This window comes from Salmo salar, chromosome 15 (assembly GCF_965601325.2).
Source record: "Salmo salar chromosome 15, fSalSal1, whole genome shotgun sequence".
NCBI classification, from domain to species: Eukaryota; Metazoa; Chordata; class Actinopteri; order Salmoniformes; family Salmonidae; genus Salmo; species Salmo salar.
In genome coordinates this window covers 41,542,182-41,562,592 of record NC_138305.1, presented here as the reverse complement: position 1 = coordinate 41,562,592, position 20,411 = coordinate 41,542,182, and the positions used below count along the sequence as shown (strand labels likewise).

The 20,411-nt window shown below is 40.3% G+C and overlaps 1 protein-coding gene across 1 annotated transcript in view; it reads left to right on the top strand.

Annotated features, from left to right (window-relative positions):
- LOC106571368 (sodium/potassium-transporting ATPase subunit beta-1-interacting protein 2) overlaps positions 1–15,371 on the top strand; it is a 166,189-nt gene extending 150,818 nt beyond the window's left edge. The window contains exons 5-7 of the mRNA XM_014144382.3: positions 5,881–5,941; positions 10,120–10,201; positions 12,453–15,371. Coding sequence (XP_013999857.2) covers positions 5,881–5,941; positions 10,120–10,201; positions 12,453–12,462 — 153 coding nt within the window. The 3' untranslated portion in view covers positions 12,463–15,371. The remainder of the gene's footprint in view (positions 1–5,880; positions 5,942–10,119; positions 10,202–12,452) is intronic.
- The last annotated feature ends 5,040 nt before the right edge of the window (positions 15,372–20,411 follow it).

Below are 20,411 nucleotides of genomic sequence, written 5' to 3'. Positions count from 1 at the left end.
GCAAACCCAGTAAAGGTCATTCCACCGCAACCTTCTGTCAGTCAACATACATGCAACAACCATGTCACGTAACCAGCCTATTCCTGTTTCAATATTGTCTCTTTGCCAACTGGAGTGCACAGCAAACGATAAAGGCATGCGATAAAGGAAGCAATTTCTGTATTCAGTCCTATTTGGCCATGGTATGTTTGGCCTGGTATGGTATGTTTGGACTTTTAATGTCTGTCTCAGACGTATAAAGGAGATGGGAAACTGCATGAGGGGAACCATTGTCAAACACTTCACAAACATCTCTGTGTGCTTGAAGAGAGTGGGAGGAAAGCACCAACCATGTGTTTATTGTGCTGTTACACTGCCATGTCAAAAAGCGACTCATTCTCCCCAACAGTTAAGTGCCTTCACAATTGTGAAAGTGGAAAATTGGGTCTGATGTGTGTAGTTGGAGAATCACAGTAATCTCAGAGGAAGCAAAGCCTTCTGCCTTATATCTGATCATTTGGTTTGGTACCACTGAGACTGTGCAACAGCTATCCTGAAGTAAAAGAGCTCTCTCCTGGTACAATGCATTGATTGATTGTTATCTCTTTGGATTCTCTAGAAATAGTAGGGCTAACAAACAAGGCATATAACATCATTAAAGATCATTATGAATAATTGCTTTAGGGAATGACTTAATAAATATGACCTTTCAGTAGAGAGAGATGTGTTTAAACCACGTACTATTTCAACATTCAATGATTCTGCTAAAGATGCATAACCCATTACCATGTTTGCTCAAGAGATTCAGACTAAATGTTGAATAATCCTTCATATTAATGCATTTTTAACCTAGCGGCTTAATATTGATTGCCTGTTGCTTAGACATATTACTTTCATTTGTGTTATATGCTGTTTTCCAAAGCACACATTTGGCTTGGAATTTGTCTGGGGTACAGGCCAAGATACATTTTTCCCCACATACAGCTTTGAGTAGTGACCATCAGGCTTGGTTGAGAGTAAAAAACTGAATAGTTTAGGGTTTCTTGTACATACCAATCAGATAAAAATGCACCTCGACAGAATGGTCTGGTTTGGTGGAATCTCTCTTTACTGTGTGTGTGAGTTATGTTCTTACTTGAAATATTTAATGTATCAATTTCTCAAAACTCTTTCAGGCGAGTTTATTTTGTATTCATCCTGTCATCCTCTTTCTGGCAAACTGTGGCCATTGATATAAGAGGTAAACTTGTTTGAAAGCATTTATGATTCAGCAAGAAAGTTGGTAGAATTTATTGGACAGCGGTGACATTTTATGCATTCTCATTAGAATTTTGACTTGACACATTTTCAGTTAAATGCATGTGATTAATTAACCAATTGTATTGATTCCAAAATGTATTTCTAATGACACAAATGAGGAAAGGAGTTTATCTGCGTCCCAAATGGAACCCTATTACCTATATCGTGCACTACTTTTGATCAGAAGCTGGACAAAAGTAGTACACTATATGGAATAGGGTGCCATTAGGATTCACACTCTATCCTCATCCATTATGTAAAATGTTTTACACTACAACCTACAGTATATACATCTATCATTTGACCTCTCTGCTTCCTCTCTTACAAAAAGATGCCCACCAGCTGAAGGCTCAATAGAGAAGTCAATGAGCTTGGCCCTTGGCCATGATTAAGGAAGTAAAAGGTTAATTTAGCAACCAAACAAGACCAATGCCAATGTGGAACTCACACAGCACAAGCTCAGGGGGTCTTTGCTGTGGAGCCCCTCCCTCCGCCGTAGGGAGACTAATTCAGATGAAGAGCTGGGTGTATGTAGGTCCCCTAAGGAGGGTTAGAATGAAGACAACTGAATTGGTTTCTGGTGGCAGATTACTAAAGACACAGAGGTTTATTTGGATTAGACCCAAAGAATGGTCCCAGCTCACAGATGAAAGTCAGCCCTTTGTCTACATTACATGAAAGCTAATGAATTCTTCAATCTCATATTTTCTAAGGATTTTAACTGTCAAACGATGATTCACTGATGTATCAATGTATAAAAACATACACCAGGGGAAATTCACTTGTAAATACACTAATGAGTATAGTCATATATTAGAATAACACAAAGTAGCTTTGGAAAATGTTGGCTAGTAATAATACTGGGTTCTTACTGCGTACTGTGCAGATGAAATGTCTTTGATGGTTGTGGATGTGTGGGGTGATGCTTTGCCATCATTGAATTATCATGAATACATTTGCTCAGAGCCCATTTTCCAAATGTTCTCCAGTCTTTTGTTCTCAGTATGGGGTTAAATACTAGGGAAACATTTCAGCGAGGCTTTCGCTTGTCCTCAATCTTTCTGTGCTGTATTACACAGTGTGTGCAGGGCCTCATTTAGAGTGATGCATCAGTCTGCCATCCACAGCATTTACCCCCAACATCTCTGATTTGTGGCAAACAGAAAGCCTTGTTTTATAGGAACTGCTGAAATGCCACTTGGCTTTATTGTGATGAGTAATAAAACACACATCAGACCCTTAGTACACTCTGTAAATGCCTCACATATACAATCAGCACTTCCCTAAGCCAGGTCTAGTTTTACAAGAGTCTGTATGCCAACAGTTGTCCTATTTAAAAGATTTGATGGAGTCAATGTACTTAGATGTTTAGCCTTGATGACATGTTGTAGCTTGCTTCCATTTCCTGGCGATGCAACCCCAGTAAAAGCTAAGGTTCCACTAAAAGGTTGTTTGATGGTGAAAGCTGTCAACTGCCAATGACCAGTTGTTGGCATGTTAAGCAGCTCCGGCCCAGTTTATAAACGGGAAGGACCAAGGCTACCCGCAGCGGGCCAGGGAACGCAGGAGGATAGAGTCAAGGACATGTGAATTACCTTATGCACAAGCTGAGCCGCACACAGTTTGAAATGGGAGTCTATGCTGAAATAGAAATAGGTTGAGTGATGCCACACAACACCAGGAAATGGATTAAACTATGTGATTTCGCACCACTTTTTATGAGGAGATAGGTTAGCTGGGAAATTACATCCACATCAATTACTCTATGAGGGACTTTTGAAGTTGCATTTTCCCTGCCGAGCTCTAATATTCGAGGGTGAAATAAAATATCTGAGTATTAATAAAATGTGAGGTTTTACTAGGCTAGGTTCCAGGATTTTTACACAAGCAGCATCATGTTCACAGCACTAGACTTGGCACAGTATCCAAAATGCAATACCCCACTGTATGATTCTGATGTCAAACAATCAATATGAAACCCATTTTTGACAACAAAGAATATATATATTTTCAATGATGTTTACTGTAGAGAATGTTTAGTCAATTGTTCCCTGGCTGAATTGGTGCATTCTAAATGAATGGGCCGGTTCTGAAAACACTCCTCCTACAGTACATCGCATTGTCTTGTCAGTTGAATTTCATAAGTGCTGCACAATTGAAAGTGGAGTGTCCTCTGTCTCAGCCTCAACACTCCTTGACCTTTGGGCAGTGATTTGCATGTGATCTATCCATACAACAGCACCCTCCGACTATAATAAGGCCAACATGCAAACAGTATCCCACCAGTGCAAAACATGTCACTTACTCAGTGACGTGGAGGACACACAGTGTCATGGCTGTCAGCTGCACAACAGAGGAGACTGTGTCTGTTCATTTATAAGGCTCCTGATTCAATCAGTCTTTGAACAGTAACACAATCAGTCATATCCAAAGTCAACTGGACAAAGCTTCCTTTAAAAGTGATGGTTATGAATGTAGTACAGATGTGTGTCTCACTGACTCTCGCCTAAACAATAGAGAATGGCTGTGTTGTGTGTCTGTTTATAATGCTTGCGTTGAGCGCAATCATGCTCCCAGAATTATTCTCAATTATGAATGGTTTTCTCAGAAACTGTGCATGTATTATTCAGATTTATAGAGTCAAATTTTAACCAACCGTCAATAATCATCTTCACAGTGGAATTTTCCTACGGAGTAATACAGCTTGTGTATAAATGAGCCTTTATCATAAGAATACCCAGGTTTATTTACAGGAGACAAATTAGGTTTACACCCTGTGACATGGTTCTAAACGAGATACCTTTGTCTAATCAGAGGAGCTGTGTGTGTGTGTGTGTGTGTGTGTGTGTGTGTGTGTGTGTGTGTGTGTGTGTGTGTGTGTGTGTGTGTGTGTGTGTGTGTGTGTGTTTTTTCTGTCTTTTAATCACGCAGCAAACAAAAACAGCTCCTTTGTCTCACCTCCTCAGTGCTCCTGATGGGTAACGTGTGCAGTGTGTTGTGTGTGTGGCGGGGCTGGCATTGTGTGTGACTAGTGTCTGTGCGAGTGTTGGCCTGTGCTCCCAGCCTACTGCAGAGACAGAGTGTGGGGCGGGCACATTATTCAGAGTAAATGAGAGCGAGACCTTGAGGTATTCCCAGAATCTTAAATCTGGGGTTGCTCAGATTTGCAACTGTGTCTGTTTGTGGCCCTTAGACTCCAAACAATGCCTGAATATGAGGACGGCACACCCATTATCCCCATGGCTGTCTACAGTACTGTCTCGTGCCTGGCCTCCTGTCTGACTGAATCCTCTGTGACATTGAGAATGTCCATTCCTCTCCACACACTGACCACAGTCAAAACCCCAGCTTCCCTATCGCCCAATCCAATCAGAGACCTCCAATCACTGGCCTATGAAATTACAGGCCTAAGGAGGAGCGGGGGAAGAGAGTAATATTGTTGTGTTCTGGGTTTTATTAGTGCCTAGAGCAGGGATATCTAGTATTCTACTGTATTTCTCTCTGGATAAGCCTCCAATTAGATTTCCTATGTTCCTATGTTCCCCTGGCTTTCTATTGTTATACTTAATCCACTAAGTCTTCATATTAGGTGACACATTTTAAATACAGTCTCATTAAGAACTGCCAGGCCGACATTATTTGTTAACGACCATTTTATTTTTTTTAGGCCATGGCTGCGAATACGGAGGTTTCGTCCCCGGCCCCTCTGGAAACGTATTTCTCAAAGCTACCAATCCGGATCGCGTTCTGCGCATGTGTTAATTTACACACACATTTTTTCTACGTAGCTGCTGCTCAGACTCCACCTCCATTCACATTTCTCTCTTTACCCACCCTCTTCTGAACCATGATGATATAGCCAATGTCTCTGCCTCATATTTCTGAAGAGCTGGAATAAAAATCCTGAGGCGATTTGAACAAACATTCAAGGCCATTATGAAGGCTACAATCTTCTCTGTCTGTTGTAACAGATATTGCAGTTGCATAAGCAGTACGCAGACCCTACTCATTGCATTGGTGTAAAAACAATCTGCATTTTGTGTGATATAGGCTAATCTTTATAGTTGCTGCCATATCGTAGCCACTAGCCAGAGTTGCTGAAAAATAACACTAATACTTTGACTGCCTGTCTGCCTCCTGCTTAGCCAATGTTTGTATGATTAAAAAATAATATTAAATCACTAATTAGACTGTGTGTCTGTGTCTTGCTTGAATTTGATATGCTGCCTAGATAGCTGCATGTAACTCCCCACTTGAGTTTTGCATTGGGGCAAATGACAATCTGCGAGTTTGTACGAACATGTTGATCATGTCTTTTGTGTAGAACATGTAAGTAGCTGCATGTAGACTAACTCCCTTCCTGAAAAAAGAAAATGGAATTGTGCTTATGCCTAATAGCCTACTGAGGCATGGAATGCAGTAGTTGGAACATGTCGACCATGTCCTTTGTGTACAACATACATTTTTGTAGGCTATACCAGACACAAACATCTATGTTTCCTTCACTGATTGTGCTATTCTAATTGGTCCCCTTTTCACTGTAAAATGTCACAACTCTGCAGAAAATGTATTTGATTACTTTTCCCCATTTCTCTTTTTCAGCTTGTTGGGTTCATCTATGCCTGTTATGTGGTGAAGCTAATCTCAGAAGAGGAAGACAGCTGTGAGTATTGCCTTTCAATTAATATGGTAGATCTATGAGAAATATGGCTGATTCCTACAGTCACACATTTTATGGTGTATAATTTCCCTTTGCTTGTTATAATGATGACTCAGCCAATTTCAAAAGTTCCATCTCACCTCACGTGCCTTAGTGAAACACATATTTTATTCATAAGCATTACTTGACCAATCACATAACAGTAATGAGCCATCTTCCTGGACTCGCTCCATGATATAATAACTAAAGAGTTTACATCCAGCTACACTCTTAGAGAAAAAGGTGCTATCTAGAACCTAAAAGGGTTCATTGGCTGTCCCCATAGGAGAACCCTTTGAAGAACCTTTTTTGGTTTCATGTAGAACCCTTTCCACAGAGGATTCTACATGGAACCCAAAAGGGTTCTACCTGGAACCAAAAATGGTTCTACATGGAACCCAAATGGGTTCTCCTATGGGGACAGCTGAAGAACCCTTTTGAACCCTTTTTTATAAGAGTATAGATACAGTATGCCTGTCTCAAGGTTGACATTTCTGTATTCCTGTGTTTACAGAGTACTTTATTTACTCTAATAACTGGGCATTGGCATGTACATTCCTCATCTGGTCGGATCTTTAAATTTAGCCAAGTTTAATGCTCCAGCAAACATTTGGATTTAGATGTTGCTGGATTTAAACAATTCATTTTATTGATCCCAGGCCCAGCCGCTTGTGGATCCTAGCCTTAAAGGAAAGTGTGGGAAATGTCCTCATTTGTTAAATTCAGAAAACATTGCAGCACAGACCCAATAAAATTGCCTTGTTCCAAGATGCATGAATTATTCTCTTTGGCCACTGCCTCATTTTTTACAAAAGTTATATTGGGACAAGAATTTGTTTTTGTGTTATTGTCATTTATAATTGATATTGATTGCCGCAATACATGTGCGACTTCTCCTTGTTACCGGTCTTGCTTTGTAAACATAGTATGTGTTGGAAAGAATGCATTTGCCAACACTAGATCAATACCATTTTTGTTCTACCGATCTCTCTTGCATTCTCTCCATTTGCTACATTCATCACCAAGCAACAGACATAAAGAGAAAGCAGGAAGATGAGGGAATAGAGAGAGAAGTATAGAGAGGGAGGAGGTCACATGAGGCGACTCTACATGCCTTTTCTGTCGTTTGGGATTTTTTTTCACTGCATTAATTCAATTTTTATAATTATAGTTATTAAAATTGACTGTATGGTTGGTACAGCAAGCCTTTATTAAGATTGCTCGCCTCCCCTAGGTCCCAGCACAATACTGTTGGTGGTTGGTAGGTTGAAAATACTTATCCAAATGTACTGAAATGATACCTGACTGCTGGTTAGTGTGGTCGCAACAGAACATTGTACTTACATGTCAACAATGCAGATTCTTCCTATGGCATGATTTTAATATAATTGAAGAAGGCTTTGCGTCTGATAACATGGTAATGTTTCCCATAACAGCTTCAATGTACAGACAGTACATTTTATATGGGAGCTATTATGAGAGACATAACTAAGAGATTCATAGGGTGTGCAGTGTGGTTGCTCCCCCCAGGCTAGAAAAAGATTGAGTGAAATAAGGGATGCAGCGCTTAGTAGACTATTTCCTCTACATTTAGCATGGGAATCTGAGTGTAAAAAAAAATGCAGCGCTTCTCCTGGCTGTGCTGGAGCCACTGTGAGAGAGGCAAAAGGCAGGCAAGAGTGCTGAACCATGACCACAACCGAATGTGAGTCTCTCAGCTACCTGAGATTGCCTATCAGACCACAGCGCTCTCTCTCTAAAATAACATCTCCAGACATAGCTTTCCTGTCTTTTGAGCCCAAATGTATCCCTCCCTACCAAAAAATGTGGAGTACCTCAATTTGAAATATTAAAGAGCCCATCTTGAATAAGTAAAGGATTCCTTCAGGCATTGTTATGATAAAAGTCATTTGGGTCCAAATTAAGAGCAGGTTCTATTTGCCACTCAATAATGGCTGTTAGAAATGTGCCCTTCAGGGGAAATGAAGCTTTAATTGGAATTTGCACTTGACAATCTCATTGATGTATTTGATGTATTCCAGAGTTGAAATTTAAAGTACCTGGAAAAAGTCCATGAAGGATAATACTATATTTGCAATGTGACAGAGGACGTTTGATGTCCTGCATGAAATGATTGCTGAGAGACACTGTTTAATTTGCCCAACACAAAGGAATAATATTATCCAACAGTGTTCATATCCTCCAGTGAATGAGAATGGTATTGATGGTTTGATCCCTGGGACATGAGGAAACACTGATCTGGGAGCTGTATTGACTATTACAGCTCCAATTAATATAGTACATGAAGCACCTCAGAGAAGGTAATGAACAGCTAAAACCAATCAACACGCTCACTCCGTAATTACAGTTACTATCAAGGGTAATATCCCAGGGTCCATTTAAAAGAAAGGACAGTATTTAAAATGATTTAGTCTCCAAGAGAGGAGGAGAGAGAGAATGAAGAAGAGGGAGGGAATCAAGGTGCTAGAAGTACTTTTTTTTGCATTTATAACAAGTAAATGAGAATACAGCTTCCTCTGTCGGATTTGCAATCAGGGTCAGCGTGCCACTGCTTTGTCATACCAACTTGTTGTGACTGCTTAAGACAAAACAATTTGGAGACATAGACCAAGTCATGCTGACTGCTATTCTTAACAATACTGCCATCATACCTTCCCCTATATCTTATAAGGCCTACTAAAAAAGCACGATCACTATGTGCCTATATCTTTGGGGGCAGGGGGTGGCTGTTTATTTTTAATGCAGAATGCTAATAGTGTTTTACTGGCATCCTTCAGGGCTTTTGGTATGGATATACTAACTGTTATAATCCACCTTAAGTGTTTTTAACCATTAGCACATCTGTTTTAGTGTGTTTCGTCACCAAATGAGCTTCTTTTTTCATATTAGCATGGTAAACATTAGTAGCCGGCAGGCATTTAACCATTAGGGCATTATACACAAACATTATTCCCTCCATCAAAAGGAAAATATGAAAATAGCTTTTTTATTAAACACATAATGGTTTGCTTGTGGGCTACATATTAGCATTTACTCTGCAGAACAATACAGAACATATACGCTTAGGTGCTGAAGCTATGTTTACTGAAACTAAATAAACAACCTTTTTTTAAGAGGATGTGGTGCGAAGCCTTGACCTTTATTGTATCCTTCATACAGTACGATAGCTATCTGCAAAAAGATGATTCTGAGATAATTGGCTTTAAAGTTCCAAACCATCATTGGTTTGAATGATGTCAGCAATTTTTATCTTGTACTCTTTTGAACTTAATAACATGAATTGGGGTATTTAGAGTACTATATGCGTAGAGACAATTGAACAGAACAAGGGTATGTCAATAACAACATGTTGATAAAAATGCAGATAGAACCTTATAGTCCCAAGCTTTCGAGTTAGCATTTTGTTGAAACTGCCTGATTGAGATGTGGCCAGTCTCCAGATCTTAAATTGTACACTTTCTGTCTTATCGCTGCAGGTCCTCTGATAAGCCTGATCAGAGTACACAGGTTAATGCCTATAATGAGGGCCAACAAGGATTTAGAGCTTTTGGTGAACATCCCCTAAATGTACCATTATAATGATGATAATGCCAAACCTTCCATCACCTCCCATTCATGGCAGTAGGGAAGGAAGGGGGCACTCATCAGCTAATCAGTCTTATCTCAGTGTTTCGTTTGTCTTAGAGACAGACCCGGATGCATTAAGACATCGGATCTTATCAGAGGCTTTAGTACCTCCGTCTTTTTGTGTTAGGCCCACATACCCAGACCTGCTGGGGCTTGAAACTGCTGGCAGGCCTCTGTGGAGGGCTGGGCCCTAATCCTGTCCAGTTTGTATTCTGTGTGATCTGAAGCATGGCTCCACTGTGGATATCACCAATACCCAGCCTTTAGATGGTCCAGACACTGATTATCCACTGCCTGGGATTATCACAGACACAAGCAGGCACACGCTTATTTAGAGACACAGAAGCACACACACACGCACTCACACTCACACACAGAAGCACACACACACACACATATACACACACACACACATACAGAAGCACACACACACACACACACAGCCTTTGTTTGATCTCACAGTAACCAGATATCCTCTTTTTCTTTGTCTCCAGTTGATTTTATAGGAGGGTTTGACTCCTACGGTTATCAAGGGCCTCAGAAGACATCCCATTTGCAACTACAACCCATGTACATGTAAGTGCAATGTAGCTACATCTCTTCACACCTCCTAGTACAGTACTTCTGAAATGTTTTCTCCTGGCACCAAGACTTGTCTTGTCTTGGTGCCAAGTTCACAATGTTTTCACACTTCAGTCTATAAATTGGATGAATAGGACTAGCCTATGTGAGGACATTATAATGTAAGGCAGAGAGAAGTCTCGTCGATAAATAACGCTAGTGTCAATACAGATAAAGAAATAGCTTGGGTCAACAATGAGGGAAGGCATGTTTGTATCTGGACTCCTGAAAGGTTAGGATTTGCTTGAGACGAAATGAGGACAACACAGGAAGATATGTTCAAACTTGAAAGGATTTCCCTCGTTGACACTGAATGGATCAGAGATATTATTTTATAATCCTGTGTACAGTGCAGGCCAGTCAACATATCATACACTGGGAATAGACAGTAATCCGCCTACTGTATAAAGAGTTATCCTCAAACGCTAATCTCATAGGTATGTTGAACTGTAGATGCACAGAGGGAAGAAATATCATTTTCACAATGACAGTGATCAAAGTGAGGATGATGCTGTTCATAATGCAACAAACTATTAACTGCACTGGTTAGATATAAAGGTATTACACTACTAATATCTGACAGGATAAAACATCCACCAGCTATACAATGTAGCACCAGCTGCTCATAGGGGAACTACTGTTTCTTTAAATGTCACCTTTTTATCACATGGGGGTCACACGAGGTGATTGTTTTGGATATGCATGGCAGGGGTCCAAGCTGTGCTCATGGCCTGGTGTGCCAGATGAGCCCCACAGTGGCAGGAAAAGAACAGCCTGGGTATCCCCTGCCTGCCTGCCTGCCTGCCTGCCTGCCTGCCTGCCTGCCTGCCTGCCTGCCTGCCTGCCTGCCTGCCTGCCTGCCTGCCTGCCTGCCTGCCTGCCTGCCTGCCTGCCTGTCTGCCTGCTTGCCTGCCTGCTTGCCTGCCAGCCAATGTCTCTCTGTGGAGCACAGGCCTCAGCTGACTGGCCCAGCTAACCCTGTGACTCTAACACTAGGAGGGGGGACAAACTCTGTGAAGTCATGCCAGGATTTGGAACAGGGTGCTGACATGTCTGCTGGTGGGGAGAGGGAGGGGGGTAACAGCCGCTTGCCCAGCCTACTGCCTGTATTAGGTTATTTAGGGTGACTACAATGAAGTGTGTCTCCTAAATCTTAACCTGCTGTCTGTCACTCTCAGCAATGTATGGAAAAACAACAGGGACGGGACAATGAAGTGCACATAGGGGTGTGTGAACATTTCCCATTGTGTCTAATGTGAATGGAATAGGATGTATTGTATCTGGTCCATTGTGAGATCAGTATTGTACCGTCTGTTATTAGCTGCTGATTGTACAAGGTCAGCTGAGTTCATGTGGGAGTACTCTGTCATTTAAGGGAGTAGAGTTTAGACTTGTACTCAAGGTTATTTATGTCTCAGTAGTTTGCCAACATAACTTCTCAATTGTGTCATGTAAAAATCTGCCTATCCAACTCAATAATAGTTGGGCATATAGTTGTCTAATTCCAGGGCATATCACCTTGCTGTCATCACATTATACAACAACTATAATTACATAAGAATAATTTCTTGCATTGCTCAGGGGATGTATTACTGTCAGTACGTCAGCATATAACACATATGGCAAATTATGGATTTAAGGGACTTGATATTTGTAACACAGGAGACTGAAACAAACAAAAATGCCATTAAGAGCCATTCTGTGGTTTTATGGCACCCAGTAGGGAAGACAATAGAGATTATAAATCATGGACACCAAGACAATGGTGTGGTAGAGGTGCTACACACCATCTTCAATAGCCAATCAGTCTTCAAAGCTGGGGCGGCAGGGTAGCCTAGTGGGCTACTAACCGAAAGGTCGCAAGTTCAAATCCCCTAGCTGACAAGGTACAAATCTGTTGTTCTGCCCCTGAACAAGGCAGTTAACCCAATGTTCCTAGGCTGTCATTGAAAATAAAAATTTGTTCTTAACTGACTTGCCTAGTTAAATAAAGGTAAAAAACAATACCCATTAACAATAGTTGTTATTGAATGTGACAACTGGGAATTACCAAGGTCTTTAGAGAATAGTGGCAGTTGTAATCATTCTTGCTTTGTTTTCATGCAGAGTTTGTTTTAGCATGAACATACAATATTAGCTTATATTTGAATATATCTGTGGTATTGTGCTTTATTGACACTAATTCATTTTCCTCTTTCTCTTCCAGGGCAAAGTAACAAAGGACAGCTGCCTTATGTACCAATCAAATAGAGAGCTACCGTTTTAACTTTTTGTTTCATTTCGTAAATGTCTTAAAATAATACAGTGTCTTACAAACTGTGTGGAGGAAGTGAGACTCTACACTTTAACCTCAAAGACTCATAAAAACACTGGATTTCCTTTGTCTCTCTGCTCAGCCTCTGCTCAGTGGAGTCACAGTCTTGGCCTGGACGAGGGGCCAGACAGGTGCAAGAACACCCTCCTGTGGCTATGCTGACCTTACAGGATGCATATCTCTCCTCCATACTGGTTCTTGCTCTCTTTCTGACAGCTGAATGACTGAAATATTAAGGGGAAAAATTGCTTTGATTCCTCTGGACAGTGTTCAAATGGATCAAGATTTCGGACAAAGGGAATGCCAAGTTCTGAGAGCACTAGTTAAGTGATGCCGCAGAGTTTCAATGTGTTCTGATTAACTTGATTAGAAATACTCTTCACTTAAACAATGTTCTATAACTGATCGATATGGTTTTAGTCATCAGAAGTAGTCCTATTGCCCATTCTAAAGAGTTGATTAGAAATAAATGTACATGTGAACCATGATGTGTTTACAATACACTTTGGCTGTTAGAATTCCATCTTGAGTTGGGCAATTGCATGGGACAAAACTTTGATGAAATGGAAAAAGCAACCAGTTGCTTTTTCTTATGATGGATGTATTTGTCTTGAAAGTGCCAAGAACAATAGTTAAAGATGAGTTAGACTAAATATTGGATGCTACCTAGAGATACATATTTTTGGAGCTAGTCTCGGGGACATCAGTTCAAAAGTTCATTCGGGGATAACACCATATTTGTTTGCATGAGGTGTCAAAATCTGTTGAATATTTAATCTCTGAAAGCACTGGACATTATCCCAGACTAGGTAGAGGTAACAGTTGGCCTTTCTGCAGCTGTCTTTGCGCTGTAAGGTTATGTGAATTTTGTGCTTTTCTAAGACAGAGTGGAGTCTTGAGTCTAATGATAAAGAGAAAACTAAATGTAACTTCTTTAAATTCTAGGCATTTTTTAACATGTGTGACAGTGTTTACTCTTTTATAGTTCACTAATAAGTTATTATGTTGTGTATAAGTGGGCCTTTCTTTTACTCCTAACTGTACAAAGTATCAAGGGAAACCTTGGGAACAATATCTTGCTGATAGTCTGGTGTGAGGACTGAGGACTAGAAGGAGATGTGTGGTAGAGTTTGTGCTGTGGCTTAAACTTTGTGCTTTTGTCTATTGGACAGTGCGGGAACCCCGAACCAATCAGGACCGTCTCAGTTCTTTCATCATCGTCATAGCATCCTCATACTGTAACTCTTCTACTGAAGGGAGCCCTGTGAGCATTTTTTTTGTATATCTCCCCACCATGCATAAATCCTTCAGCTTTGTAGACCAGAACTCCATATCATAGGACCTCTCTATGTTTTCTATTTCAGTGGTGTGAATCTGTTGGCTCTTTTGTAAATTAATGAGGTAATACTAACAGGCCTTCCAAGTTCTAGAATATTCAAATGGAACCTCGAGATGCATAAAATGCTCTTCTAAACTCAGGCAAGTTTTCCTTGCAACATTACTATACACTTACTAATCGTGTTTAAACATCACCATGGTAACAGCATGTAGAACATCTGAAGACATAAATGGTGCATTCCGTAAATTCGATCTGGCTATCTACCCTCCGAGTTCAGAGCACTCTCGTCAGAGTGTGGCAGAGCGCAGAAAAACTGATGAATTTACGAACACTCAGCACCAGTTGAATATGTCTGGTGTCAGTGAACTTTGTCAAAAAAAAATGCGTAATTAAACTGTTGCCAGCAGCACAGTTACAGTCACCAACGCTCTAGATAACATGAAAACCGCATAACCAGCTCTGCTAGGGGGAGTAAAATCGTCAGAGTGAGGTGTTATCTTATTTGTCTGGAAGTAGCTAGCAAGTTAGCCAACATTAGCCAGTTAGCTTGGGTGATTGACTGACGTTGTGAGGTCAGAGCACTCGGATCAACCCTACTCATCGGCCAGAGCGTCCAGTGTGCGCTCTAAACGCTCCAAGAGCGTACCGCTCTGAATTTACGAACGGACAATCTAACAACGCCCTGATCGCACTCTGATTCCTAAGCCTTATCCTCTTCATAACATTTGTGTCTTTGACAGTATATTGGTATTCAACTGTGTAAAAGCTATATGATCGCTAGTATGCTTCCTTGCATAGTAAATCCAAGATTACACCTCTTGAAGAGTCAGTTGTGTTTTATCAGTGAATTGTTCTAATGTGAGTGGATAGCAGAAGAGGCTGGTGGGGGGAGCTATAGGAGGACAGGATCATTGTAATTGCTGGAATGGAGTAAATGGAATGGTATAAAACACATCACACATTAATTCCATTCCACCCATTGCAATGAGCCTGCCATCCTATAGCTCCTCCCACCAGCGTCCTCTGGAGGATAGTGGACGTAGACACCAGTTACTGTCACCCTGTGCCAGATAACCCAGTCTGAAATGTTGAAGACCAACATAGTTACTGCTGCAATCTTACGTGACCCCTTCATTCACAGAGAGGATTCAAAGTTGTAAATATAGCAGAACATTTTCGACCCAGATAAAGTTTTTGACAATATGTTGTATAAGATCTGAATTAAAAAGAAAATAATTTGATTGTATCTGGCAGTACAGTATTCTAAGTTCCTATACATTCAAAGGGAGCTGTGTATAATACTGTTGCAGGTACTCAATTGCTCATTGTAGTACATTCCTGAATACTCCATTGGTTGTTTTGTTTGGGTTCAGCGCTGACTTCTACTTCTCAATAGATTTAGCAATTTTCTATTTATGTTACTTTTCAAAATGACTGTAAATATAATAAAGTCAAACTGTGGAAAAGGCCAATCCTTTTTCTCATTTGTTTTCTGAGGACTCTCACTTCCTGCAACGTCTGATGTAATCACTGACATCATACTTTCTAGTCTCTCATCTGAACAGCAATATGTATTGATACAATAATAGTTAGCTATGCCTAGCAACAGCCTTTACCGCCTGAAGGTATCATTCATTACAATTTCCTACGGTATGTGAGGTAAACTGTTGCCAGTCTCACCTGGTTATCCAACCAAGACAGCAGCATGGGGAACAACGTTTGAAACAAATATCAGACATACTGTAACAACTTACAGACATAGACACATCATTAAAAAAAAAATGTTTTGTCGTAGACACACATTTCAATTACAGAAACATACAAGCGTCATCGATTAATTTTTTTAAACATTAAAATCAAAAGTAAGTAGGAGTGAAACTGTAACTGGTATTTATTTTCTGAACTTATCAAAGAAGAACAGTATACTCTGACCGAAGTGGTCATAGTATATCACCAATGTTTAAGCCTATGTAGAGTCAACGAAGACCAGCCAATAGCACTATAGAGATCACAGGGGTGTTTCAGACGCGTTTGGTTGGTAATAAACCTAAGAGCTGCATGATACTCGAAATCAAGTGCCTTCAGGATAGTGCTTGAGGTCTGCATATAAATTACATCACTGTAGTCTAAGACGGTACGGTGTGCATTCCTGACTGTCTCTTTTCTGGCCTCCAAAGAAAAACAAGCCTTATTTCAACATGATCTTCTTTACCAGGTTCTCAACATGATTAGTGAAGCTCAGCTTCTCATCCACCCAAACTTGAACTATAGAACTTCCTTCCAAGCTAGTAATGACATGGTTTTCAGAGTGTTTAGTATTGGAAAATACAACGTATTTTGTTTTAGAGGAATTCGAACAAGCTTCAAATCGTACGGATTCTGTTGAATGATGTTAAAATCTGTTTGAGCATTTTCAAAAGCCAAAGTCAAACTGCTGCCACTTGATTAGAGTCATTAGTGTCATCCGCATAAAAATGTACATATGCTGTCTCAATATCTCCCAATGTTGTTGATCTAGATCATAAACAACACAGGGCCTAAATGGATCATTGAGGCACACCTGAGTGCAGCTCTATGATGTCAGACTTACAACCACCTGCCTTAACACGCTGGGTTCTATTTGACAGGTAGTTCACAAACCCAATACACTTCAGTCTCTCCAATCGACTATGGTCCACAGTGTCAAATGCCTTTGACAAATCTATGAACACAGATACACAATGCAACTTCTTATCCAGAGGACAGTGAATATCATCCAAAACGTTCAATGTTGCTGCAACAGTGCTGTGGCTTGACCTGAAACCTGATTGTATACCACTCAAAAGATTGTTTTCCTGGAGGTATGCCTTAAACTGCTTATTGACTAGGGACTCCAATAATTTGGCCGAAACAGACAATTTTGATATGGGCCGATAGTTATTCAGTATAGTGGGATCACCTCCTTTCAAAAGAGGGATTTCATTACATTTTAGGTTGAGGTTAAAAATGAATGCTGAAGGAGGAGCAATGATGTCTGCAGCTAATTGTAATATGTGGCGGTTTAGATCATCAGGGCCAGGGTATTTTTGTTTTAGCATCAATTGCTTTCAGGGATCTACACAACTCTGAGACAGAGAAGGGTGAGAAGGAGAACCTGGAGAAGGAGTAGACGGGGGTATCAGGTAATTTCACAGGGGGCTCATTTTGACCTTAACCCTATCAAATAATCCACCTGCTTCAAGAAAATGCTGATAAAATCATTCAGAGTAGAGGTTTTCTCAGTTACCACCTGTGGGTCTACCAGCAGTTGTTTAGGAAGCTGTGCATCTTTTTTTCACTCTAAACCTTTCACTACTTTGAAAGAATTATTCAGATGGTCAGCAGTAGATTTGAGCTACAGCAGTGGTCTGCCTTCAGCTGTTAGGTCATAGCCACACCCTGATTCCAAAGGTGTTTAAAAGCCATCCAATCATCAGCCGAATCAGACCTTGTTTTAGCTCACATAGCATTCCGTTTCCTTATGATTTCAGCTAGTTTATCTGAGAACCAAAGGTTGTCTCTGCCCTTAGTTCTGTATTGGTTGAAAGAGGCATGCTTGTTGCATACATCCTGGAATGCTTTGTGGAAGTAAGAAAAGGCTAATTCAACATCAGGGATGAATTCAACTCTATTCCAGGCTATATTAAAAACATAATGTAAAAACCCATGAATATCAAAGTGCTTCCAGTTTCTTTTCATGTTGAATTTTACCATCCTTTATACAGGCAACCGCACAGTGATCACTTGATGCAAAAACACCAGAAGCATTAAGACGATGAGTAGTGTTGGTTAAAATAAGATCAATCAAAGAGGATTTCAGAGGACACTTTACATTCAACCTTGTTACACTGTTGACAATCTGAGTAAGATTTTAAGTGTTACAGAGATTCTTGAGTTGTTCAGAGTTGGATGTCAACAAGCCTATGTTCAGGTCAACCATAAGCACAAATTCAGGTTTGACGTGATAATAATAAAAAAATACAATCCAGAGAGCCAGCAATAGAAGATTGGGGTATATAAAACAGGAGACAACCAGGTTCAAGGATGTGCAGAGATGTATATTCAAAGACAGATATTCAAATTGCTTGGGCTTAGTAACAGAAGTCTGAATGATCGCCGAGAACTTTTATGTATATAGAAACACCACCAAACTTACAGTAGATTTGCGATCTGTCCAAAAAAACATTGCAACTATTAATGCCAATGTCTTTGTCAGTGATAGATTTTTTTTGAGCCAGGTTTCAGAAAGCATAAACGCATCTGGTTTTTATCCAAATATTCACAAAATCAAGTTTCAGAAGAAGACTACTTACATTTATACAGTAATTTTAGCATGTAAATCTTGATAGGGCAAACTCAACATTTTCTTTTTAGAGGCATGCCAGCAAAGCCACTAAACAACACAACACAATAATACATGAATTGTACTATAAGGGTGACAAATGGTGACAACAAACTGCTAGGGCCTACATAAAGTTGTCCCAACAGCAGAGCTTTCTTTTCTGCACCCTATAGTTCATTCTTATCACAGCCACACCTGGCTATCAGCTGAGCCTTGTCTGGCAGCGAAACCGTTAATTCAGCCTCATTTACTGCCTTTTAAAAAAACATAGCTGATATGGCTGACTTGCAACTGTGGTTTCTACCTGACAATTGAGATGTACAAACTATGACATAAGGGAACGATGAGTGGATGAGAGGCAATCCATAATTTTGATTAAGACATTAATGAGTGAGCTAAGATGGATGTAGTCAATATAACTATTTTTTCAGGACTTTTGAACTGTACAGGGACAGAATTCAGAAAATGGGCCGTTCTTACAGTATTCTCCCTGTACACCAAGTCAGAACCTTATAAGCAGACTATGAAAGCTCTTACAATATTCGATGATGACATTTCTCTAAAACAGGCTATAGTCTAAATGTGCACCACCAAGTCAGAACAGTAGGCTAAGTTATGAGGGGTAAAGGGACAAAAATATTAGGGTGACGCACATGTGCTACTAACAGCTTACTACACAACATACACTTAGTATTATTTTCTTAGCTACAGTATACATATCCCCTGGCATATTACATAATTTATGCAGCAGCAAACAATACATTTTTGGGCGACTCACTTTGTTGTACTGTGCTCACTTGAACAGGAAGGTGGTGTGGCAATCCTTCTTGTGGGCAAATTTTGTCATCAAACTTTGTCATCAAAGTCTGGCATTCTCTGGATTTATGGTAATTTCAAGACAACAGGGAACTAGGAAAAAAAACAGGGTCAAATCATGACGTCAGTGATCTTCAGCTCGAAGCACTAGAAAGAGGGCAGAATTCCCGACTTGGAATTCCAAGTTGAATGACCATTCAAAACATATTTTTCCAGTGGGAGCTCATTTTTTTCAGAGTTTCCGGTTGTCTTGAACTCAGTGAAGTCTGAGATTTTACAGTTCTGAGTTTACAGTTGTTTTGAAAGCGGCAGAAGTCATGCTGGATTGACAGCATGGCCAGTGTATTCAACCTTTTTTGGCCCATGGTGTTGCATGTGAATGTTTATCCTTTTAAGCTTGGAAAAAAGAACCTTAAACCCAGACTTGGACCACACCTTCTCTACCGAATAGCAGGCTAGTAGTGATTGCTTTGCAACGCTTGCAGTTAGCTACTGATTCCTTCTAAACCTGTCACGTCCTGATCAGTAAAGGGGCCATTTTGTTATTATAGTTGGTCAGGACGTGGCAGGGGTGTGTTTGTTTTGTGTTGTTGGGTTTTTTGGGTTAGTTCTATGTTATGTATTTCTATGTTTGATTTTCTAGTATTTCTATTTCTATGTGGTATTGTTTGGGATTGGACTCTAAATGGAGGCAGCTGTAGCTCGTTGCCTCTGATTAGAGGCCATATTTAAGTAGGGGTTTTTGTCTTGTGTTTTGTGGGTGGTTGTCTCCATGTATAGTTAGGCTACCTTACAGGACTGTCGTGTGGTTTCTTGTTTTGTTTCAGTGTTCCCGGTTAAATAAAAGTATAAGTATGGACACTTACCACGCTGCGTATTGGTCCGATATTTCTTCCTCCTCAGAAGACGAAACTTATGACAAAACCACTCATTGTTGAATTTGCAATTTCCAAATTGTTGTGTAATGTTTATGTCCAATGGCCGATGAGCACCAATACGTTTTGTCTATAATCTCTCTTCATATGACAAGGTTTGAAACGGATTTGCCAGTATATTGTAGACTTGATTCATGATGATGATAACTTCTTGTCTAGCTTGCTAGCTAAGATTTTGAAAGTATGTTGACATCAGTCCAATCAAAGCTACGGTACATATAACATGAACTGATGTCATTTTATCTGTGGCTAATGACCTTGAGCCTTCTTGTATGGGCACTTCAAATGTAAATCTATGGCAGCACCCAAGGGGCTTGACCTTTCTAGCTCTCGCTGTAGATTTTGCGGTGACGTAGTGTCCCCATGAGTGACAGAACATTGAGCCAATCATGGCGCAACTA